Source organism: Eutrigla gurnardus, assembly GCF_963514095.1.
Source record: "Eutrigla gurnardus genome assembly, chromosome: 19".
NCBI classification, from domain to species: Eukaryota; Metazoa; Chordata; class Actinopteri; order Perciformes; family Triglidae; genus Eutrigla; species Eutrigla gurnardus.
Genome location: NC_139930.1, coordinates 14,677,632 through 14,699,361, shown reverse-complemented (window position 1 = coordinate 14,699,361; position 21,730 = coordinate 14,677,632). Strand labels below are relative to the sequence as shown.

General features: G+C 44.3%; 1 protein-coding gene across 1 annotated transcript in view; it reads right to left on the bottom strand.

Moving 5' to 3' along the window:
* Positions 1–4,232: 4,232 nt before the first annotated feature.
* The window catches only part of rimbp2a (RIMS binding protein 2a), a 52,426-nt gene continuing 34,928 nt past the window's right edge, over positions 4,233–21,730 (bottom strand). The window contains exons 7-25 of the mRNA XM_084035307.1: positions 20,620–20,643; positions 19,940–20,144; positions 18,673–18,830; positions 18,510–18,589; positions 18,293–18,402; positions 16,304–17,122; positions 16,041–16,064; positions 14,682–14,833; positions 13,281–14,183; positions 12,857–13,012; positions 12,430–12,576; positions 11,366–11,468; positions 10,812–10,934; positions 9,205–9,374; positions 8,541–8,709; positions 8,327–8,427; positions 8,107–8,178; positions 7,564–7,737; positions 4,233–5,346 (exon numbers count right to left, since the gene is read on the bottom strand). Coding sequence (XP_083891433.1) covers positions 5,116–5,346; positions 7,564–7,737; positions 8,107–8,178; positions 8,327–8,427; positions 8,541–8,709; positions 9,205–9,374; positions 10,812–10,934; positions 11,366–11,468; positions 12,430–12,576; positions 12,857–13,012; positions 13,281–14,183; positions 14,682–14,833; positions 16,041–16,064; positions 16,304–17,122; positions 18,293–18,402; positions 18,510–18,589; positions 18,673–18,830; positions 19,940–20,144; positions 20,620–20,643 — 3,921 coding nt within the window. The 3' untranslated portion in view covers positions 4,233–5,115. The remainder of the gene's footprint in view (positions 5,347–7,563; positions 7,738–8,106; positions 8,179–8,326; positions 8,428–8,540; positions 8,710–9,204; positions 9,375–10,811; positions 10,935–11,365; positions 11,469–12,429; positions 12,577–12,856; positions 13,013–13,280; positions 14,184–14,681; positions 14,834–16,040; positions 16,065–16,303; positions 17,123–18,292; positions 18,403–18,509; positions 18,590–18,672; positions 18,831–19,939; positions 20,145–20,619; positions 20,644–21,730) is intronic.

Here is a 21,730-nt window from a genome sequence, read left to right as displayed (position 1 = left end):
ATTTTACCTGGGAGATCCCCGCTGTGATTGTGGGGCAGCGGGGTTAAATGGACGTGGAGTGTTTAACTGGCACTCTGAGGGTTTTTTTGTGAAATATTCAGGGAGACCGGCGGAAGATGGATGTCTCCTTATGCCCCCCTCTGGTGGCGTGGCAGGCAGGACGAAAGGAAGTGATAGAGAGGTTACAACCGGGCCAGAATTTTAAACATGCATTGGGCCTCGGGGACTCCACAGACTTACAGCTCAATATAGATGTGTTGGATAGCGAGGGAAAATAAGGGCAAGAGCGAGCGGAAGGGGGGGAGAGGAGGAGGAGGAGGGGGTGTATGGGGGAGGAAGAATGGGGAGAGTAAAGGGAAAATACATTAGAAGCAGCAAAACAAATATTCATTGATTTACACATTCAATCTCCCTTCTCTCTTGCCTCCCTGGGAGAACAATGGGTGATTCAGCGTGGCCTCACTGAAACTGCTGCAGCATTCTCTCAGCCTTTGAGGTTCTCTCGCTCTCTCGTTTGAATCAACATTAAAATTAAGCCAATGATAAAAACAAATATGCATGTAGAGGAGGATATAACAAGAAGGAGGAGGAGGCTGAATGAATGTTTCTCTCGAGTTCAGCCTTTCATGGGGGTGAAATGTGTGTCTGTGTGTTCGCAGCAACTGTGTTGACATCAGCAAATGTTGACTCAGATAATTAAATGCATTGATGAGACCTCGGTTCGTCACTTTGTGTGTTGCATTCCTCATTCAGGGACTGCAGCCTTCAGAGTCTGAAAAGCACTGCTGCCCTCCAGAGGACTGTGGTGTAACTGCACCGGTTTGGGCAGCTGTACTGACAGTACTATACTATACTGCTATATATTGTAAGATATTTTTTGCTGGATTTTGGCTTTGGGTGGTGATTTCCTTGAAGTGAAGGAAAAATTCACCCACAATGTGTGTGAAAAAGTGCATGAAAATATGAGGAATCATGTACAAACTTGCTGTTGTATGGACTTTTATGGAATTTGTCAGATGTTTTCACAGACTCTAATTGTTAAAATGTCATTCGGCAGTCATCTCAGTTTGAAGCCACGGATGAGAGTCAACATCTGTTGTGTATCAGATCTCATTTAACAGCACTTCATTTACTCCTTGTTGTTGCTATGAAACCAAACCCGTCCAAAAAAGTCTCAGTAATTAGGAATCTAACTTTTATTGTCAGTCTTTGATGTTTGTTAACTGCCAAGCTGGTGTGAACTCTACCACCGTCCCTTCTGCTTTCTGTCCCTGATGTAATGACGGGCGGGATGACTAGACTGCTGGTATTCAATTGAGATTTTAAAATAAAGATTCAGTAAATGTTGCATTTCAAATCATAAACCTTGTCATGTCTTGATGAAAATAATCACTGTCATCCTGTTGTTGCCTTTCATTAATGACTATTTTCTAAAAGCTGGTTGAAGGATTCTCTATCTTGTTGCAGCCGATTACAACCTGCGGTGATGATTAAATAAAACAAACAGCGGATGCACCGTTTAGAAAACCCACAACAGAGCCACCAATACCAACCAGAGACTGAAGCGACTGCAATGATTATCTATTTTTTTGGGCTGTGCAGTGATATATGTGCCATAATTGCCAGTCATTTCCACAGAGAAAACCTCTGGGATACGTTTGACTGCACCGATTAGGACACAGACTCCATCGACAAGCATTTTACCTCCACTGAGAAGATGTGTTTGGTGCAGCCACTAGAAAATAAGCCATAAAAGCTGGTCTGATATGAATCCTGATATACAATTCATATCACTTCAGCCTCATACATTGTGCTAATGTCATATATATGTACTTAATTTATATATTAAAGTGCATTTATTCATGTCTCATTAAATTGGGTGACACTGGGATAGCCATCAGACAGGTCTATCAGTTCAGGATATGAAAATATGATAATATTTGTCAATGTTCTCCTTTCTATAATGAGATTAACATTTTAATTAAGTTAAATTCATCATATAGCTTTTCATATTGTCACGATAATGCATTCATTTAATGAACCTTCATTTGTTTTCAGGTGACGATGACTCATTCAATGATGAGTAAACGCCATGTTGAGTATAAGTTAAAAGGTCACACAAGGTCAAATGTCTGACCTGCCTCCAACGGTGAACACAGATACACACACAAAGGAATGTCAACGATTTTCTTTTTTCTAAAAAATATCAAATTTAATTTGGTTATAAAAGTTGTCTTTTTTCACATGCACACCCACACACGATGAATCACCATAAATACTGTCCAATGACTTCTCTTTTTCTTTTCTTTTTTTTCTTTTTAAACTTTGATTCACAAAGCAAGCACATACGGTGGACTGATACATCTGATTTCAAAGGACACTATGGAGAATGCTTGCAGTCTGTGACGGGGGAGAGGGAACCTCAGTGCACTAAAAAAAAAAAAAAAGAGAAAAAAGGCTGTCGTAAAATCAAGTAGAAACACTTAGAAATGATGGACAAATGGATCAAAGTAGAAAAAGAGCTACGGCGTTTAGAGACACGTTAGCGTTCCCGGGTGGATGAGTCGGTACTGGGACACCATGTTAACAGTAATCGTGACTTTGTGAGCGAGAAAACCATACATGAACTTTGGAACAAAGAAACTGGTGTAAACCTATTGCCAACAGAACGTTTTCTTACATTCCATTTTGGCAAACACTCTCTTGTCTTTGCATTTAATCAATAATATTAATAAATAATGAGGAGAGGGAGAAACCTCAAGTGCAACTTGACATAAGGAACAACTGGAGATAAATAGAACGGATATTCAAAACTGAACAGACATTTTAAATTATTAAAGCTATGAGACATACCATCCCCCCCAGTTAGTAATTGAGTTCTTAAGCACTTTGAGTCAACTCCACAGCACTCAACATGGTAGTACTCCTCTTAGTAATACAAGTTCATATATTTGCTTTTTAAAAAAACATGAAATCCCAGCTTGTTATTTCTTGAATTTCATGTAATTCTACACACACGATGACTGTCTACTTCAAAGCCAAAAGAATGAGGTAGGACAGTGAGGTTGATCATAGAAATGCATTTGAATTGTGTGTTGTGGCGACTGTTTATGTGATCAGTGAGATGGAAGGGCAGCACTGCTGTTTGAATGGTCATTTTCCATTTCCAAGCTCTCCAAGCTACAGCTTTTCTAATTTATACACACACACACACACACACACGAAATTCCTGCTGAAGGTAAGACACATTTTGTTAATTAAATTGGACCTGTTTTTTTTTTTATATAGTAAAAACTAATTCAATTGAAAGTGGAATGCTGTCATTCAATTTCACTAATCACACGGAACACTTCAGTATTTTCTCACACCATGCGGCGTCATCTACCCTGTTATAAAAAAAACATTTTGGAGCTTTAGACGCTGACATTGAATGAGAAACTGAATTAATAGACAGTCGGCCTGCAGGGATATTAAGTCGTTTCCACTGCATCTGCGAATGTTTTAGCGGCGTTATGCAAATAGATTTGTGTGTTTCTGAAGAGTTGATTAAAATATATGAAACATTCAGCGAGTCAACAAACCAAAACGGAGATCACCACAACTTATTAGTGTCTCCAGACTCAGGCTTCGAGTACATGTGCTTATTTCATGAAGTGTTAAATGAGTTAAGATCACAGGAATAAAGTTTAAAAAAAAAAAATCTGTACCAGAATCCCCTTCAAGTGTACATAAGTGTGGTTGTTATGGTATAGTCCTTATGTACTGTAAGTACAAGTCATGTAGAATGAAGTTGTATTTCTACTGCACAGACCTAGATGAAACAGAAGCAGTGAACGATGCACAACCTTGGACATTTGGATGTGTGTAGTTTCTATGAGGCTTTTTGAGCCTCTACATCAACATGAGACAACAGAAGTGAACACAGGCGACGGAGGTAGCAGCACATCACTAAACCACGGGGCCGGTCACTGCATGGCCTCACCTTCAGAAAACCAAAAAAACATGAGTGAACAAGAAACATGAAAGGTGCAAAACGTGAATGCATCAGCCTCACACACACACACACACACTCACACAGGCACACACACAACACGTCTTTTACCCATCAAAACACACACCTTTGTGCAACAGGAAGACAGACACACAAAAGAATTTCGTCTGGAACTAGGCGTTTCATGACAGTTTGACGGCGAGGACAACAAAACATTTTCTGCTCTTATTTAATTCCCCCCCCTCCGCCCCCCAAAAAAATGACAAAGCACAAGCGACCCGTCATGAAACAATGAACCGGGTGTAAATCAGCTGAGGGATGTCATGCTCACATTGTTTTTCCGTAAAGGCCACTGAGACAGCTGAAGCTTGCCTCTGACGTTAATGCCCTGTTGCCAATCTGCTATTGTTTCCTTTTTTTAGAAAAAGAAAAAAAAAAACACCCTCCACTCTGATGAAATCACGAGTGCAAGTGGAAATGTTTCTTCCCTTCCCACATTATGCTACCGCCTCTCTATGATATTGCACTGAATAAAGCCTTTGTGTTGTTAGCAGCCGGCATTACTTCACAGAATGCCTTGATAACAGTGTAGTCTATTGGAGCTGTTCTTAGAGGAGTATGGTCTCTGTTTCCTTGTAGTGACATCAATACTCCACTAAATTGATTTTTAAATTTGGCTGAGATAAAAAAAAAAAAAGCCAGTTAGAAACTTGAGATGTAACCGGATGCTTTGTTTTCAACCCTGCTTGAAACAAATGTACAGTTTATTTTTGACTAATGATGAAGAAAAGGAGAAAAGTACGTCATGAAAATCCTAGTTGTTGTATTATTTTTTTTTTTTCTTGTAGTCATCCATCGATTTTTAAAATACATCACAGTAATATGTTTTGTGTCTGCGTGGTGACCTCATGATTTTGGCACTGCACTGTACATCATTTAGTTGATTTGTATCCACCACCGTACATGAATCACTGGTTATATTAAAATAGGCTCACACAGTCCGGGAGACAAAGCTCACATCCTCTCTGCCGCGTGTCGTTGGGTCAGAGTTGATTGTGTGGATGCAGATATACAGACCCCCGCCGTGTGCACGTATTGTACATGTATGCTTCTTTTTCCCCTTTTTATTTCACAGGGGAGAGTCTCTTCAGGAGTTTCTTCCCCTTGGAAAGTAGTCCTTTCTTCTTCTTGTTGGCCAGATCTTGGTCCCGGGGGTCCAGAGGCTGCAGCGGGATGTGGGGGACCCTCGTGGGGCTGAGGGGCCTCATGGTGCCCGGGAGGAGGGACCGGACGATCGGGGACGGCGCTCGGACGGGCGCGGCGTTGTCAACCGTGTCGGCGGTTTCTGTGGTTACCTGAGGGGAGAAGCGATGGGGAGGAGTGGAGGCATGGGGCGGTGTGTTACTAAGGAGGCAACACTATCACATGGCAGACTAGGGCCCTGTCTGTCTGTCTGTCTGTCTGTCATTCTCTCAATGCAGGGGCCACATGGTTTTGGACGATACGCTGTGTTCAGCCCTCTGAAAGTTGTGTTCTCTGTGCATCTAAAGCCTCTACACATCTGAGGTGCATTCCCCGAACACACACTGAATCGATGTATGTTTCATTTATGGCCCTGTTTGTTGTTTAGCAGGGGATTTCTAATAAGAAATCTACATTTATTTTAACATTTTTTTTATTTCCTTTGATGGAAATCAGGCAAGTTCTGTTCTTCTCTCTTAACTTTGCCAAATGGGACATGACTCATGTGGCTTTCCAGCATATGTTAAAAAGTGGCACATTTTCTTTTATTAAAAATAGTAACAAGTGAGAAGAAATAGGATTATGCAGCTTTACTCACCATGAATATCACATCCTGTATAGCACATTTTAGTTACTAGTTTAGATATTAGTTATTCATATTTTGATGGATTACCTCATGTGTTATTGTTGTTTTTGATTAATCTTATATGCGATTTATCTGCCCCAATTTCCCTTTTGAATCCATCCATCTTCCATCAACACACGTCAATTCACAGACACACACACACAGTAACACGTAGAAGGAAAACTGAGGAGGAAGCCATCGAATGTTGAGCACGACATCAGCACACCACAGAGCCGCAGAAGTCCAGCATGGGCCACGAGGGAACATACAGTCATATACAGTACAACACCCAGGGACGCAACTGTAGATACCAGGCTTCTCATCTAATGCAGCAGACGGGGACACAGTGATGCATTTGTGAGAGATAAGAGATAAAAAAAAAGAGATTTTCAGTGATGTGGAAATGTTTTGACTACTGAAAAGCATCATTTTTGTCACACAAATGCATTATATTTAAGATACATCTCAAAGTTAACATGTATCTACTTGAAAATGTAGCGTTTTGGTAACACTCAAACAAGGAAAAATGATCTCACAACATCACCGTGGAGGGGGAAAAATCACTTCAAGTGCCTCCATAATATAAAGTGGCGTTTAAAAGCCTTTGCTGTGACCACACGCTGTGTGCATTAGAGCCGTGAGTTTGGTATCTCAAGTTGCAGACTTACTGTACAAGGCAGACAGAGCCATTTATGGTGTGAAATGAACAATCTTCTTCTGTTTGTTTTGTTTTGTTTTGCCAAGCGGGTGAGGAAAAACAAAAAAGAAATCAGATGCGGTAGCATAGTCACCATTGCTAAAAAAAAAAACCCACACCACTATGAAAACTGAAAACAACAACAACATCAACAACACCACCACCGACACACCGAACACACAGCGCAAACAAAAAGTAAAACATGTTTTTAATATCCAATTTTTTTCTTTTTATTGTTCCATTGTAACAATACAGTACGGATGTATCAGTGCTGCGATTGGTTTGGTCTCTCGAGCTCTGAGCAAACATGGCATATCCACTGTCAACAGGGCTGAAAAATAGATTTGATGTGTGTGCAATATACATAAAGAAACAAAGCCTCTTTAAGGAAATACAGCAGTCGAGCCAAGAAAGGTATTATAAAATGTATCATATGAAAAAGGCATGCTTTTCTCTTTTTCATCTTGAAAGTTTTCTCCCAAATTCCAGTGTCATTGGGTAGCCGTTGTTATGTGTTAATAAAGCACTTGTTATTATACACAATAACCACAATTTGATTTTTGTGTTTCAGTGCAAAGAGATACCAAATGATCTTGTGTAAGGAATGAGTTGAGCCTTTTTTTTTTTTTCTCTCCAAGTCCTCCTAAACCAGTGCTACATGCATAAATCACCCGCCGAGCTCCCACAGTCTATCCTCTCTCTGTCCATGTCAGGCTTTGCTTCTTCCTTTCTCTGAGACTCAGAAAGGTGTTAACACTGGATTTTTTGTCCCCTTCTCCAAAGGGTGAGGGGACGAGGGAGGAGGAGGAGGAGGAGGAGGAGGAGGAGGAGAAGGAGGAGGAGGGGGGTTGTTAGTTTATAGAGTCACCACTGTCACCACATTGACAAACACACACAATGAACAGCACACAGACGGCAAGTGGAAGAAGCGAGAGACGGAAATCAAGAGAGAGGACGGAGGATGGATGAACACAGGGCCTAGCGCTGAGAGCGGCGATGATGATGTACCCGTTTGCCCTCTGAGGTGGCGGCGGCGGTGGCGGCAGAGTTGGCGGGGGGCCGGTTGGCAGGCTCTTCCTGGGGGTAGTGGGACGGGGTATCGGTCAGATACACCTCCACGTCATCAGGCACTTCTTCCAGGAAGTTAGAGGGAACCAGACCGCGGTGGCCGTTGATCTCTCCCTGCGACGACGGAAAAGGATAAAGATGGTTTGACAGCGACCACCCTGCCTGTAATCAGTGCGCTAAAATCCTTAATTTACAATTAACACAGTAAACACATTGCTGTTAATAACAAGGAAAGGATTGTATGCTTATAGTTCCCACGTTTCACTGTCTTTATGACAGTTTCAGGTGCAGAATGAGACCATTCTCTATTTGCTGCATGGTCAACATGAAGCTAGTAGCCTAGCTTTGGATACGGATTGGAAACAGGAAAAATTAGAAAAAAAAACCCTGCCTACCAGCACCTCTAAACATGAAAACATCATGTTTGTTTAATCTGTATTAAAACCAACGTGGAAAATGGCAAAACATCCAAGCATCACTCACATAATAGAATCCATCTTCATCGATGTCTCCAAACACAGCCATGATGTCACCAGCACAGAAGGTGAGCTCAGCCTATCAGGAGAAAGCAAGACAGAAGGATTTACAAGGACTGTGATCCAGGTAAAGTCTCCATTATTTGGTTATGTGTCATCTTATACAGCACTTTGTTGGCGCTCTAAATGTGTGTGTTCAGCATTGGGTCCTTAGCAGTTAGCGATACCTCCACATCCACATTCGGGGAGCTCTCTCTGGGGTCGTAGTCGTACAGAGCCACCATCCTCCTCGAGGCCTGATCTCGACGCTGCCCTCTTCTGTTTTGCTCTGGAAGCAATAACGGATGGCATGTTTACAATCAGACATTTCTGCACCGCACCTACAGTATAGTGGGTAAGCTGATCTGTAACTGTTCATGAGCTGGTCATCCTGTGTAGTACCTATTCTGTCCACAGGGGTGCTGAGGGGCAGGAAGCCCTGTTTGATGAGCTGGTCCATGGTCTCCTCGTCCTCCGCCCTGATCTCTGACACCATGTTACAGGGGATCAGCCCCATCCGGCCCCTCACCTCTCCTCGGTAAAACCCATCGGTATCTTTATCACCGTACACCTGTCGGGCAAGAGCGTGGGAGAGGGATCTTTAGAGACACGATGTTCAGTGTTTCTGTTATTGGGACAGTCATGCCAGTGATCTTCAGTGAGATTCTAGTGAGAGTTATAGTAGAGTTATAAAAAATACAAAAAGCTATTTCATTTTCAATGAGCATGTTTTTTTTATGTCAATTTTAGAATTTTTTATCCATATTTGTCAGCTGCTTCAAATGCATTTTTAATAGTAAAGAAGAGCTTAAAGGATGAACAAAGATTCAAGACTTTAATGTGTGTGCAGTAAGTTTAATTTAATTGCAGGAAAGCAATTTTACTGAGAATTAATCAAATGTGAATCTTGAAAAAACAAACAATAGCGAAGGGTGAAGTCAGTCTGATGGAACTGTATTATAACTGAACATGCTTTCTGCAATAACTGCACACTGAAACAGCCATTTATGACTTATTGTAGGCCAAAATACAGCAAGACAGAATGTTGCTTAATTGCAACTCCCACCCTAATGATCTGCCCCTCTTTGAAGGGCAGCTCCTCGTCAGCTGCATCTGGGTTGGGGGACATGGACAGAGGATCGTAGTCAAACAGGGCCACAAAGATCCGGAAGGACTCCTCAGGCTCTGACTCATCGTAGTACGTGGGAGAGCGGCGATCCCGATCCCTGTAGCCATCTTACACACATCGAAGACAAACACATTCCATCATCCTGCATCTCTAGAAAGAGCAACCTATCAACGTGTTCAAACACACAAAACAGGGAGGAGACTTTGTTTCTTTGAGCTCAGCAACTAAACTTTAGAATCATTTGGTAATGAAACCTACTGCTGCATACAGTGTATACCACTTCTATGATGAGCAAGTCAACATATCGATGTGTCTTAGCCATGCTTCAAAATGAAAATGAAAATGAAAAATAATTAGAAGATTTGTCTTAACACATCTTATTGATTTCCTGTATGCATGACAGATTTGATTTTCCTGTCCAGCTAGAAGTCTGCCTGTCAGCATGCAGGAAGAAATCCATGGTGAGTCAACTATTTAAATCATTTCTGAAGCACACACGCGCGCACACGCGCACACACACACACACACACACACACACACACACACACACACACACACACACACACACACACACACACACACACACACACACACACACACAGTGTACTTTTATGTGTGAATACGCAGTGAGAGACAGATGAGGAGCAAGACAAACCATGGTGCAATGCACAGAGAATGTGACTCATGGACACGACACCAGAAACACAAGACTGCATGCAACAAGAACTCTAAAAAAAAATGTAAAAAAAAATGCACCTAAAGGTTGCGATACGACTCCTTACGTCTATTTTCACTTCATATAAAAGCAAAAACACTGAGTGAAATTCTGAGATTTACAGCAAAATCCAAAACTTCCCACACCTTGCCAAGCTTCGTAGCAGCTAGAGGCCTAAAGCAGTGATGGCAGAGTTGTTGTGGAAGTCATTTATTTGAATTTGCGATATTTGGGGGGGGAAAAAAACAGCTAGCAATGTGTGATATGGTTGGCTAATAGCTTTTATTTTGTCTGAATAATACAAGCATGATGTGAAATGCAAAACTGCATTTCCAACAGCTGATATTTAGAACTCAAGAAACTCAAACAACTAAAGGAAAACAAAAAAAGCAGTGAAGGTGTGCTCTCTAGTAAATCTACCACTATTATTTCGTCAAAATGTCATGCATGAATGTTCTCATTAAAAGTGTTGTATGTGTGGTTGTACCACTAAGGGGAGGGGGGGGGGGTTTAGCAGGCATCTGGAGTTCAGTGCAGTGAGTGAGGCATTCTCTGAGCAGTCAATCAATCATTTATCATCTGCAACTGTGGGGAAAGCTCATCCTGGACCCCAGGTATGGCTTGCCAGTGGGGGGGGGACCACCATTTCAGTGCAGTGCAGTCATGCTGTTCAACTGTAAGCATAATAATAACTATTATTATTTGGAGACAGAGAAACAGGCACTTGCAAGTGTCCACAGCTACTTCTTGCCGGGGTTTTTTTTTGCCAGTTGCTGGTGGCCCTCTGTTGCCATGCTGTGGTGGTAGAAACAGGACTGCAGGCACATACCATGGGGAGACCTGGTGCCGCCCATGTGCCTGCGGGAAGGCCTCGTCCTGTGCCGAGCTACTCTGCCATAGTAACCATCCTCGGTGATGGGGTTTCCCTCACTGTTATTCTCAAAGGTTACCTCTACAGGAAACACCAATTAGAGGTTCATGGGGTTACAATTGCAAAGCTCAACATTCCTCTCCCAGAAGGTTAACTCAAGGCTTGTCTCGCCGCCTAAAGCGTCTTATTGTTTAGACACAAGGTAAAAGCAAATAAACACAGGAAACTACAATGGTAGAACTATTAGATTAACACATCAGCGTGTAGTGCAACTGTGCACAGCAGGTTACGAAAAGTATCAGCTTGTTGCATCATAAAGAAATCCCTGCAGGATGTTCAGGTAGTGAAGGGCATGAGCATGGTTCATAGACACAGATGTGATCTGGAGACACGGAGAAGCTCATGGTGTTTTTTTTGTTTTTTTTTTAACGAGAGCAACAAACAACTTCAGTTCTACGGCAGAGAAACACGTTTTTAAAAAGACATTCTGTCGCCGCCCGCCCAATACTGACCAATGGAAGGGACCATTAGAGGTCGTCTCTGAGGCTGGGAATTGCCATGATGGACCCTCCTCCCGGTCTCCCGGTCATGACGGCCTCCGGCGGGAGTGTTGCTCTGAAATGCACATAAACGACAGGAAACATTCGCAAACATTAAACATTCACGAGCCGCTCACAGACACATGACTCGCCAAAAAAACAAAAAACGGTGTGTGGAAAAAAAAACAAAAAACGCAGGTCGCACAAATTGTATGTAAACGAAGTCATGCAGCACTCACGGGCAGGCACACTGAAACACAGACGCATAGACACGCACTCGGACACACACAAGCCCACGGGAAATTTAAACATTCCAACATTAAGCAAAGGCTGGGTAACATACTACTGAATTCAAAATGTGTCAAAAAGGAAAAGAATGGTGTCATGGAGATAGCACCCAATGCTACTGTGGCGTCGCCTTTCACCGTGCTTAGTTCAAACCCGGTCCCTCCCTGTGTCACTCTCCAAGGTGCTGAAACACTCTAGCTTCGTTTCCCTCCGTGAAGCGGAAACATCCAAACCCACTTTCTTTCTCTCAATAGTGCCGAAACATTAAAAGATGCTCTCAGACTGCATTCTCAGGCTGCTCCACGTTACCTCCGATAGCCAGTACCATCCACCATCTACCCACTATAATCCCATCACATGGCTAAGTAGAGAAGATTACACCCAACAGGATAATGTTAGCACTTTAGCAAACGTTGCTGACTGAGATCACAAACATGGGTCCAGACTGCATAATCATAAACTTTGAAGATGTTTCTCTTCACTGATTGGTTGATACGCAGCCTGAAAGCCTTGAAACCCATTCTCTCCCTCTCTCTCTCTGCTGCTCTCCGCGGTGCTGAAACCCGGTTTCCCTTCCCTCGTTTTCTACCAATTTGAATTCAACTCGGCACACTCACTAACAACACATACTAAATGCAAGTCCAGGCAGCAGTCTCAATTGAAGTATCTGTGCCAGTGCAGTTCTCAACGTCATAATAAATTTGGGAGGTTATGACTCTTGGGTTTAGAATAAGTGCAAAGAACTGCACCTTGGGTGTGTTGTGCGAGTTGCGTCGACGTCCCTCTTCCAGCTGCATCTCAGAGTACAGCTCCTCCTCATCCTCTTCCATGATGTCAGACAGGTCAGAGCCCCGGCTGCTTTCGCTGTGATACTCTTCATTGTGACTATAGTGAGGCTTTTGGCAGTCACGCACACACACAAACACAAACACACAGACGCAGTTGTTTAAGTCCACATACGCACAGACATGCACACACCAAACACACATGGATGGGCAAACACACGCATGTGAACACACACGGAGACACGGGCAAAAAGGAGTGTACGCATGCGATCGCCCAGACATGCATGCGCACACGCGTCCAAACATACACACGCGTGAGAGGTTGTCCATTGGAGAATCACATTGGGACAAAATAAGGTGAGCGATTCGTCGCTCGTGACGTCGTGCTTACCGGCCTCCCGAGCTCAGAGCCTCTGAGGAACTCGTCGACCGAGGGTCCTCGCCGGCGGCTGCGTGCAAACCCTTCCTCGTCTTCCTCCTCCTCGTCAGAATGATGCTGGTGAAATGAACGACCCTGCTCTCCGTATCTGCCCTGCCTCCTGTCCCCCTGAAAACATGCACATCAAGTGAGTAACGGAGACATCGGTGGGACTTGTTCTTCGTCTTGTCTTTTATAACTTTGATAACTGATGCATTTAAATAGGAATAAACAGAGGATTGTGTCTGAAAACAAAATATTAAGACTTTATGCGCAAAAGTGTACATAGATCCCTGCATACTCTTTAATTTACAGGTATTTATCATTTAATTACATTTATTTTTTGACTGACATTCCATGTGTGTGAATGAGTTCAGCATTTCCATTTTCACCAGACCTTGCCACTTTCTGCTGCCACCCTCTGTGCTGCTTCTCTGGCGATGGCTTTAGCCACGGTGTCCGGGATGAGCGTGCCTCGAGGTTGAGGGAGAATCCTCTGGGGGGAGGGGGAGCGTGGATTGGGAGGGGGAGGGGCCTCAAGGGTGTGGCCTTGCATGGGCACAGGGGGCTGGGAAGTGGGGGAGCGTGTGGGGTCCCAGCCAGGCTGCCCAGGTGGGAAAGCGCCCCCGTGGTGGGCGGCGTGCTCTTTGGCATCCAGGTCTCTGGCACATACTGGTCTCTGAGGTATAGGGTGGTGATGGGGTTGGGGTAGCAGAGGCAGTTGGTGCTGGGGCCTGGGACCTTGGTGGGGGGGGCGAGGCTGAAGGTGTAGGGGCTGGGGGTGAGGATGTGGGGGTCGGAGCTGGGGTTGCGGGGGGCCACCTGGGTGAGGGAGCCTAGGGTGAGGTTGGGGGTGAGGAGGGTGGGGTTGGAGTGGGAGTGGTTGTCCGTGTGCCTGGGGGGGAGCGGGAAGTTGGGGCAGGGCATGAGGAAGGTGAGGGGATTGGAGGTGGGGTTGAGGATGGGGGTGTGTAGGGGGGCCAGGGTGGGGGTGTGTAGGGGGACCAGGGTGCGGGTGCGTAGGGGGTCCAGGGTGCGGGTGCGTAGGGGGTCCAGGGTGGGGGTGCGTGGGGGGTCCAGGGTGGGGGTGTGTAGGGGGGCCAGCCAGGTGCATTGGAGGTGGCAGGGGGATTGCAGGTAGAGGCACGAGGAGGTTGTTTGGAATGACGGCGACTTGGGAGTCCTGGGATTCTCCCTGTACTGACAGCGTCCTCACGATGACTTCCCTGGCCTCCAGGCACTGAATCCTCGTCAGCTCGACAGTCACGTAGTCGGCCATGGGGAACAACACTTCAGCTATCTGGAATTAAAAAGAGAAAATAAAAACGTTTTCTCATTTGAGCCACATTAAGACTCCAAGTCCAAGCTAAGAAAACGGTGAGTGTTGTCTTCAGTATGTGAAACTGCCGTCACGGCCTCAACATACTGCGGTGATTTACTCTGGCAGTCAACAGAGGGAGTGAGAGACCTTTCCCAGACGTTCACAGGGCCCAGATTGAGAGGCTTGCACTAAACATGAACCGCAAGTAGGTGGCGCTGCTGTGTGCATTGAGGGGACCGATGACATAATGCCAAACTTAACAACAGAGGATATAACCGCCCCATCTGGGATGCATGTTCCAAGATTTCATCTGCATTACATATGATTAAAACAAGTTATTTACACTGTATCTCCACTGCATTAACATATGAATTCCATGCTTGTGGATTGAAGAAATCAAATTGACCCTGAAGCCAAGATGAGCTCCTCACCATACATTTTAACAGAGAGTATAGTCTTGGTGACTTGCTAACTCACCCTCTGTCCTTTTGTGCAGACTGCGTAGCCGACGACATTTGCCCCATTAGATGTGCCTGTGGGTGAGAGGGCGGGGGTCTTCCAGCGGACCTGCAGGACCCCTGGAGCCTGCCCACAGAGCACCTGTACATCATGGGGAGGCTGGGGAGGGCCTGGCAGGGGGAGAAGAAGGGCAAGAAAAGGGGGGAAACTAAAAGTTGTGTCATAATTTACCATTTTAATATATATCTACTCACATAAAAACAAGAGGACGGGGTGTGAAGCATTCATCAAATGGACAAAGTGGCACGCACACGACCATGCACAGAAATGCTCACATACAAGAGGGGAGTGAGGTGGGGGTGGGGGTGGGGGGGGATTCAGGAAACAACAGACTGGATTCATTTATAATTTGCCCTGCATACTGAATTTTGTGATCATTACATAACACCTTATTCAAACTTTGTAGATATACACAGTCCACGTGGATACTTGTGAACGCCCCCCACTAGCTATGTCACATTATCACAAGTCGTTGTGTGCTGTGTTTATAGAATGCCATTTAAGTAAATGCTTAATATCATTATAATGACGTTACACTAAGTGTTGTTTAAGCTAAGAACTGAGTACTTAAATTAAATCCCCTTACTATAGTACTTTGTTTTGCTCCATCAAATGTGAACAAGTGTGTCTTTCTCTGGTCTGTATCATAACCTCATACTACTCTTTATGAGAGGAGAAACAGGGAAGGTAAAATAAAACAATGTGGCCTCCTGAGAGATGCTCTGCTCTCTCCGCATGCAGGACACAATCCAGAGAGACTAACTACAGCCCGTTCTTTGTCTTCCTCTCTCCTGGATCACTGGGTAAAACATGCACAACTGCATCCAAGCAGAGGCAAATGCACACTCATACAAAATGGTCATTTCAGTGAGCAGAAGAGAGGCACTGCTTTATATAGCACTGCTTACTACGGGCGAGGCTATAGGCCGAGGGAATGACTCATCCGAATAATAGCTGATCATATGGAGTGATGCGTGACTTCTCTCTAAATCGGTGATATGCTCGGCGCAGTAAGCAAACTTGGGCAAAATTGCATTTGGATTTGGTTTCTAAAAAAGGAAAGTAAATGGATTTCAATTTCAATAGACACATGAATGACATCATTGTTTGAAAATTGGAAATAATTTGCCCCATAAATGCCATTTTGCCCAGATCACTTTAATATGTGGGAATTATTCTCAGGGTTCATGACTGGAACGCTCTTCCGAAAGTATCATGGCATTAATGTCACTCTGCCCACTGGTTTGCAATAGAAGAGAATCATTTAGTGCTCAGACATTTTGGAAACCCAGCCCAGGACTGATGTTTCATTCTGACCTGTTCTGCAATAGGGTGTTGGACCTAGACAAAATACAATACACAACAACGGCATGGTAAGGCAATGCTGTACTCTACTTGTGCAGCACAGTACAATAACCTTCATATTGATATGGCATGTCACATATTTAATCTGGCGTCATCAGAGTGGTATCAGTCCTTCATCTCCATAGATTTGTTTAAAACATGTAAAAAGCAGACATGACAAACGTGCATGTATTATTGATATTGCATCTCTATGTATAGTAAAGAGCTCTGCTAACCTGCAGCCTGTGTGCAGAACTCCACACCAGTTTCTTTCCTCTCTCTCTGCTCCAGAGGCAGTTGCCATGGCACCTGGTGCGGCTGTGCCACCACCGTCACTTTGTAAACTGTCAGGGGCTTCAGGTTGATGAAGCGTAGTCTATACCTTCCCGGCTTTACCACTGCGTGCTCCACCCCGTCCAAGAACACATTGTGACCGTAGTTACTGTTGCTGGGCAACCAGGAGAGCTCGGCAGTGTCGCGCTGGATGTCGTCCACCCGGAGGCCGCACGGCGCCACCACCACGTTGGCTCCCACCAGCAGGGTGCAGCGCAGCTCGTCCGACAGGCCGCGGTCCGTGGCGCTCTGCACCGACACGCGGTGGACGCAGCCGTCCAGGTCCAGCTTCTCCAGCAAACACTTGGTCCGGCCGCCGTACGCCGTACTGGCCCGGAGCTCCCCGTCGACTAACACGTTGTAGCCGGAGACGTTCCCCCAGCCCAAAGGCACTAGCGGAGGCTCCCAGGCCACGATGACGCTCCGTGCCAGCTGCTTGATCAGGTTGATCTTTCGGGGATAAGGCACGACGTCTTCAGCCAGTTCCTCAGGGTCCAGGGGCCCCCCTGTCCCATTGCTACAGGGAACCAAGGCGTTGGCTGAGCCCAGGAGGCCGTCCTGGGAGGCACCTCCATCATATGGCACCAAGGCCCGGGACATATGGTCCAGTGGGCCGAGGTCTTCCCCTCCGTCTCCGGACTCAATCGCTAATTTTTCCTTGTCCTGGACAAACTCCACGAAGTTGGAGGGGACAAGTCCTCGCTGGCCATCGAGCAGCTCCCCTGTGACGCAGAAAGACAGAGAGATCAATAACTCAACACTGTGCCTCATTCTTCCCATTGATGTTGGAAAACTCTCTTTTCCTTGCGGGGTGGGAGAGAGTCGGTGAGATGAGAAGCACACAGTATGTACTCTTCCCTAACTTGCAGGATTTACTGCTTCTCTAATGCTTCCTTTGTACTTTCTCCAGTAAACACAGAACTCGGAAAAACTGTCAACATTTCGACCAATGTGAACTTAAGCTCACCACGTTTGAACATTTCCAGGAACACCCCCGAGCATGTAGATGCTGCGGTCAAGGCAGAATAAAAAAAACTGCACTGTCGTTTGTTTTTTTCCCCCCAAAAGGGAAGAAGTTTGTCATCAAAAAAAGAAGCTCCTTATCATCTTGTCCTTCAATCCCCTTTTCCACAGAGGGCTGGGAGACCTTTAAGACCATCTGTGTGTGTTTGCGTATTTGTGCGCGAATGAGTGTGTGTGCCGATGATTAAGTTGAGCCCTGCTGGATTAGTCATCAAGCTAAAAGGGACCAAGGTCTCATCTTGACAACAGCTTGGTCTGAAGCCCGAGTCTCTCTCCTGCGTGGTAAATACAAGGCTCCTCCACAACGCCATGCATTCTCACTGCCCACAGCTAATGAATCACTGCAGCCGAGTACTACTGTGTCTGCAGTGGGCTGCGCTGTCTGCAGGATCGCTAGTCAGGGGGGATTAGGATTGCCTCTGATGGAGAGGCCTTCATAATTCTAAAGAGATTAGAAAGAGAATCACTCCAATCACCAGTTTCTTTTTCTTGGTGACAGTGGTGAACTGACATAGAACATACAAACAGGTGTAGGCCAAATAATGTAATCCTTAATTTCACTCAAAAGATATATAGAGATCTCTAGATCATGCGCATGTATGATAAGGAAAGCTGTAAATATAACTAAATTATAGAGTAATAGATCATTATTAAACGATGATGATGCACACACACACGTTATCACTGCCAAGCATCCTCTGCTACAGTAGAAGACGAGGCAAAATTAGAATTGAAAAGCAAAAAAAGGACACCTGTCGTCGTACTGTAATCTTCGATCTTTGTCTTTTACATTTGTTAATTAAATGCCTGCATAAGCTTGACTTCAAGCTGATAATTATTGCCCATTGGAGTCTTGTTTCACTTCTCACCCTGATAGAAGCCGTCATCGTCCATGTTTCCATACACGTACAGATACTTTCCAGCCACGAGGGGGAGTTCTGCTTCAGGATGCTCGTTTGGTCCATCGTAAGGGTTGTAACTGAAAGGAGAAGTTTCTTTTTTTTAATTAATTTGTAAAAAAAGAAGCAGTTGATACATTTTAATGTGCAATAAAAGCAACACATCCCTGAAGCTGATCTCATTCACCTGTATCGGGCAGTGCAAAGGCGGACCTGGCCTGTGTAGCGAGGCTTGGACCGGGGCGATGGGCTGACCTCATCCTCCATCTAGCAAAGGAAGTCATTCACAGACTTGAAGACGTGGCGAGTTATTCATGCATTAATGCGACCGCGGTGTCACTCGGACCCACCTCTGAAGGGGTCCGCTGTCGGGGGCTGCTGGGGCGGTCCATCGTAACGGCGGAGGATTTGACAGACAGCAGTTCTGCTCTTCCTCTGTCTCCAGTCCGGGGTGTGCAGGGCAAGAACTGGGAGATCAGTCGCGGCGTGTTTGCCGCGCTCTCATTGCCTGCGAGACATCGATTTCAATAGCAAATAAAGAGCAACTGTCATTCCTTCTGCACCCATTTGCTGCTCATTGTACAGCTATTGATCTCCCGCTGAAGCGAGTGTCCGGCAAACACTCATTCATGGTAAAGGCTATTCCACACACATCAACGCCTCACATCTGCAATGCATTTGTCCTTAAATACCACTGAGGTCCCCAGGGGAGAAAAAACAACACACACACACACACACACACACACACACACACACACACACTTGAAAAACGAAATAGAAAATAGAAAACTGAGAGTGTGAACAGCTGAATTCCTGGAGGAAATTAAAGTCAGTCAACAACATGGGTCCACTCAGTGGGTTCTTGTGGTTTGTGAGTGAGTAATATTATGCATTAGCACAAAGGCATCAGTGAGTCCCCCCCCCCCCACCCCCACCCCCCCTCCACTGTTTCAAGTGAAGAGAAAGATAAAACAAGACTTCCAGCACTTCAAAGACCTCTGGTCTGTGCCAGACTGTATAAATCTACATCGCTGATACAGCTCTATCTGCTGCCTCTGCAGGTTGCACTACGTGTCGTTAGAATACTAATGTATTGAACCACATTCATGTCATACATCAGGCCTGTGATCAATTAGGGGACATATTGATTATGAACAAGAGGTACTGCTATTAACGGCGTCCACCTCTGGTCAGGAGTGAGCCGATCCAGCTGTTGTTGTGAGCCGTCTGGGGGATTAGACCAGGTTACATTCTGATCACAGGCCTTTTGATCACATGTGATTTGGTGGATGCTTTTATCCAGAGTGCAGTGTTTATTTTATTTATTTTAATGGTAGAGGACCAGTGAACACCCATCTTTTTCTCCACAGATTTAGCATTGTACTTCTATAGCATTGTCAGACCAATGATCAACATCATCACAGCAGAAACAATATATATTGTGTTTTCATTCTGCATCCTTCCCCTTTAAAGCACGCAGTGCCACAATCAGCAGTGAATACATACATTAAATCAATTCAACAATTATAAACCATCTCCATAACTTAGAATAATAGCAATAAAAATGATAATGAATTGCAGAAAATGTTAAAAAATGAGCTGAGACCACTGACCCACCTGTCTCAGTCCGGGCTTCGAACCCAACGATGACTTGTGAGTGTTGCTTCTCTGATGAGAGGCGGCTCTGGGATGTGCAAGCAGGATTAATCTTCAAGATGTCCACAGTATCTGATTGCAAGCGGAAATTCAGCAGCTCGTTGGACAGCTGGTGGAAGTGTTCACTCTGTGACCTGCATTTCTGCTCCAGGTCACGAACCTTGACCTTTGATAGAGAACGAAGAAAAAAACGATTCATGTATTAATCTGTGAATGCTAATCTAACACAGAACCAATTAAAAAAGGATCCCTAAAGAGATTTTTTTTTTTTTTTTTTTTTTGCATATAACAGCATGTTCTATTGCGGTCTAATCAAAGCATGAGGGAGTGTAGAGTCATCTCCACTGCTGCGGCTGCTGACTCATAACACTGTTAAACTGATAAGGAAGCCCGACTACTGCAAAGAGTTAAGAGGATTATAACACTTACAGTACAGACATTAAAGATGTCATATCATAGATATATCGGGGGAAGTGAAGGGAGAAGGATGGGCAGTACAGTGATTACAGAAGTACTCGATCTCATTCAATGCACACATATGGATTCTCAATTTGCACAAAATACCCACTAAAGGCTTTTGAAAGCTTAAGTGATTTGCTGGAAATTCACACATGAAACTAATCTGGGAGGAAAATAAATACCTGAAACATTCTGTCCTTATTGTTCTGTTTAGACAAAAAAAAAAAAAAGTTGGAGACAGAAACAAATAAAGAAAGAAGAAAAATTAAAAGAAAACCATAGTGAAGATAATAAATTAAATAGTAATTGATGCAAAGGAGGAAAAGAGAAATGCCAAACAAAATATTTATCAGTGCAGATAAATATGCAAAAAGCAACATGAAATTTAAGTGAAAGAATCTGAAAAGAAAGACAAATCTGAAAAAGACCAAGCCTACAAAGAGACTATTCCAACTGTTTCCAACTCAGGCTGCTTGCTCAGTGAAATCATTGTCAAGTGCTTCGGATGAAGAAAACGCGACCTTACTTGAAAAGGAGTCTGCGACCTATTGTCGTGACAAAAGGATTAAGAGTGAAATGAGAAAATTATTTTGAGTAGACGAGCCAGTAACAAGTATCTTAAAGACTGATGAAACACAGCAGGTGAGTGATTTGATCACAGGGACATTAAGTATTCAACATTAGCTTGGATGCAGGATTTACTATTGTGAGATTTCCGAGGGATACAACATAACGGCAGTACAGAGAGCCGACTGGGAGACAAAGGACGAGGTATGAGCTGCAAACACAGAAGTGGAGTAACTGTTGCTTTAGTTTCTCTAATGTATGAGTCACAAGCTGGTGTGTGGTGAGTCCTGAATAACCTACACGGTATTATTTGTTCACTACTTCTGGAAGAGACCAGTAGACGGTCTGTGGCATTCAAATTTCTAGCTGTAATTTATGCCATGCATGCCACCCGTTTCAGGGCAGAGGGCAACTTGTTTATAGTACCTTTATCTATTAGAACAGAGGTCTTCAACAGGGGGTCCGGGACCCCTAGGGGGTCCACAGAGTTACTGCAGGGGGTCCCCAAACTTTTTTTTTCCTTCCAAAGATTTAATTATGTCCAAAAAAACACCTCAACATGAATACATCCTATAATAAGCAAATAGAAATCTTCCTGATTGTTTAATATTATGTTGTGAAATTGTGATGTAGAAATGCCAATATAAAATTAAAATATTAATTTGTCAATTATTATTTTAATGGCTTAGCATTGTATACTACAAAGTACTGTTATACATGGCACTA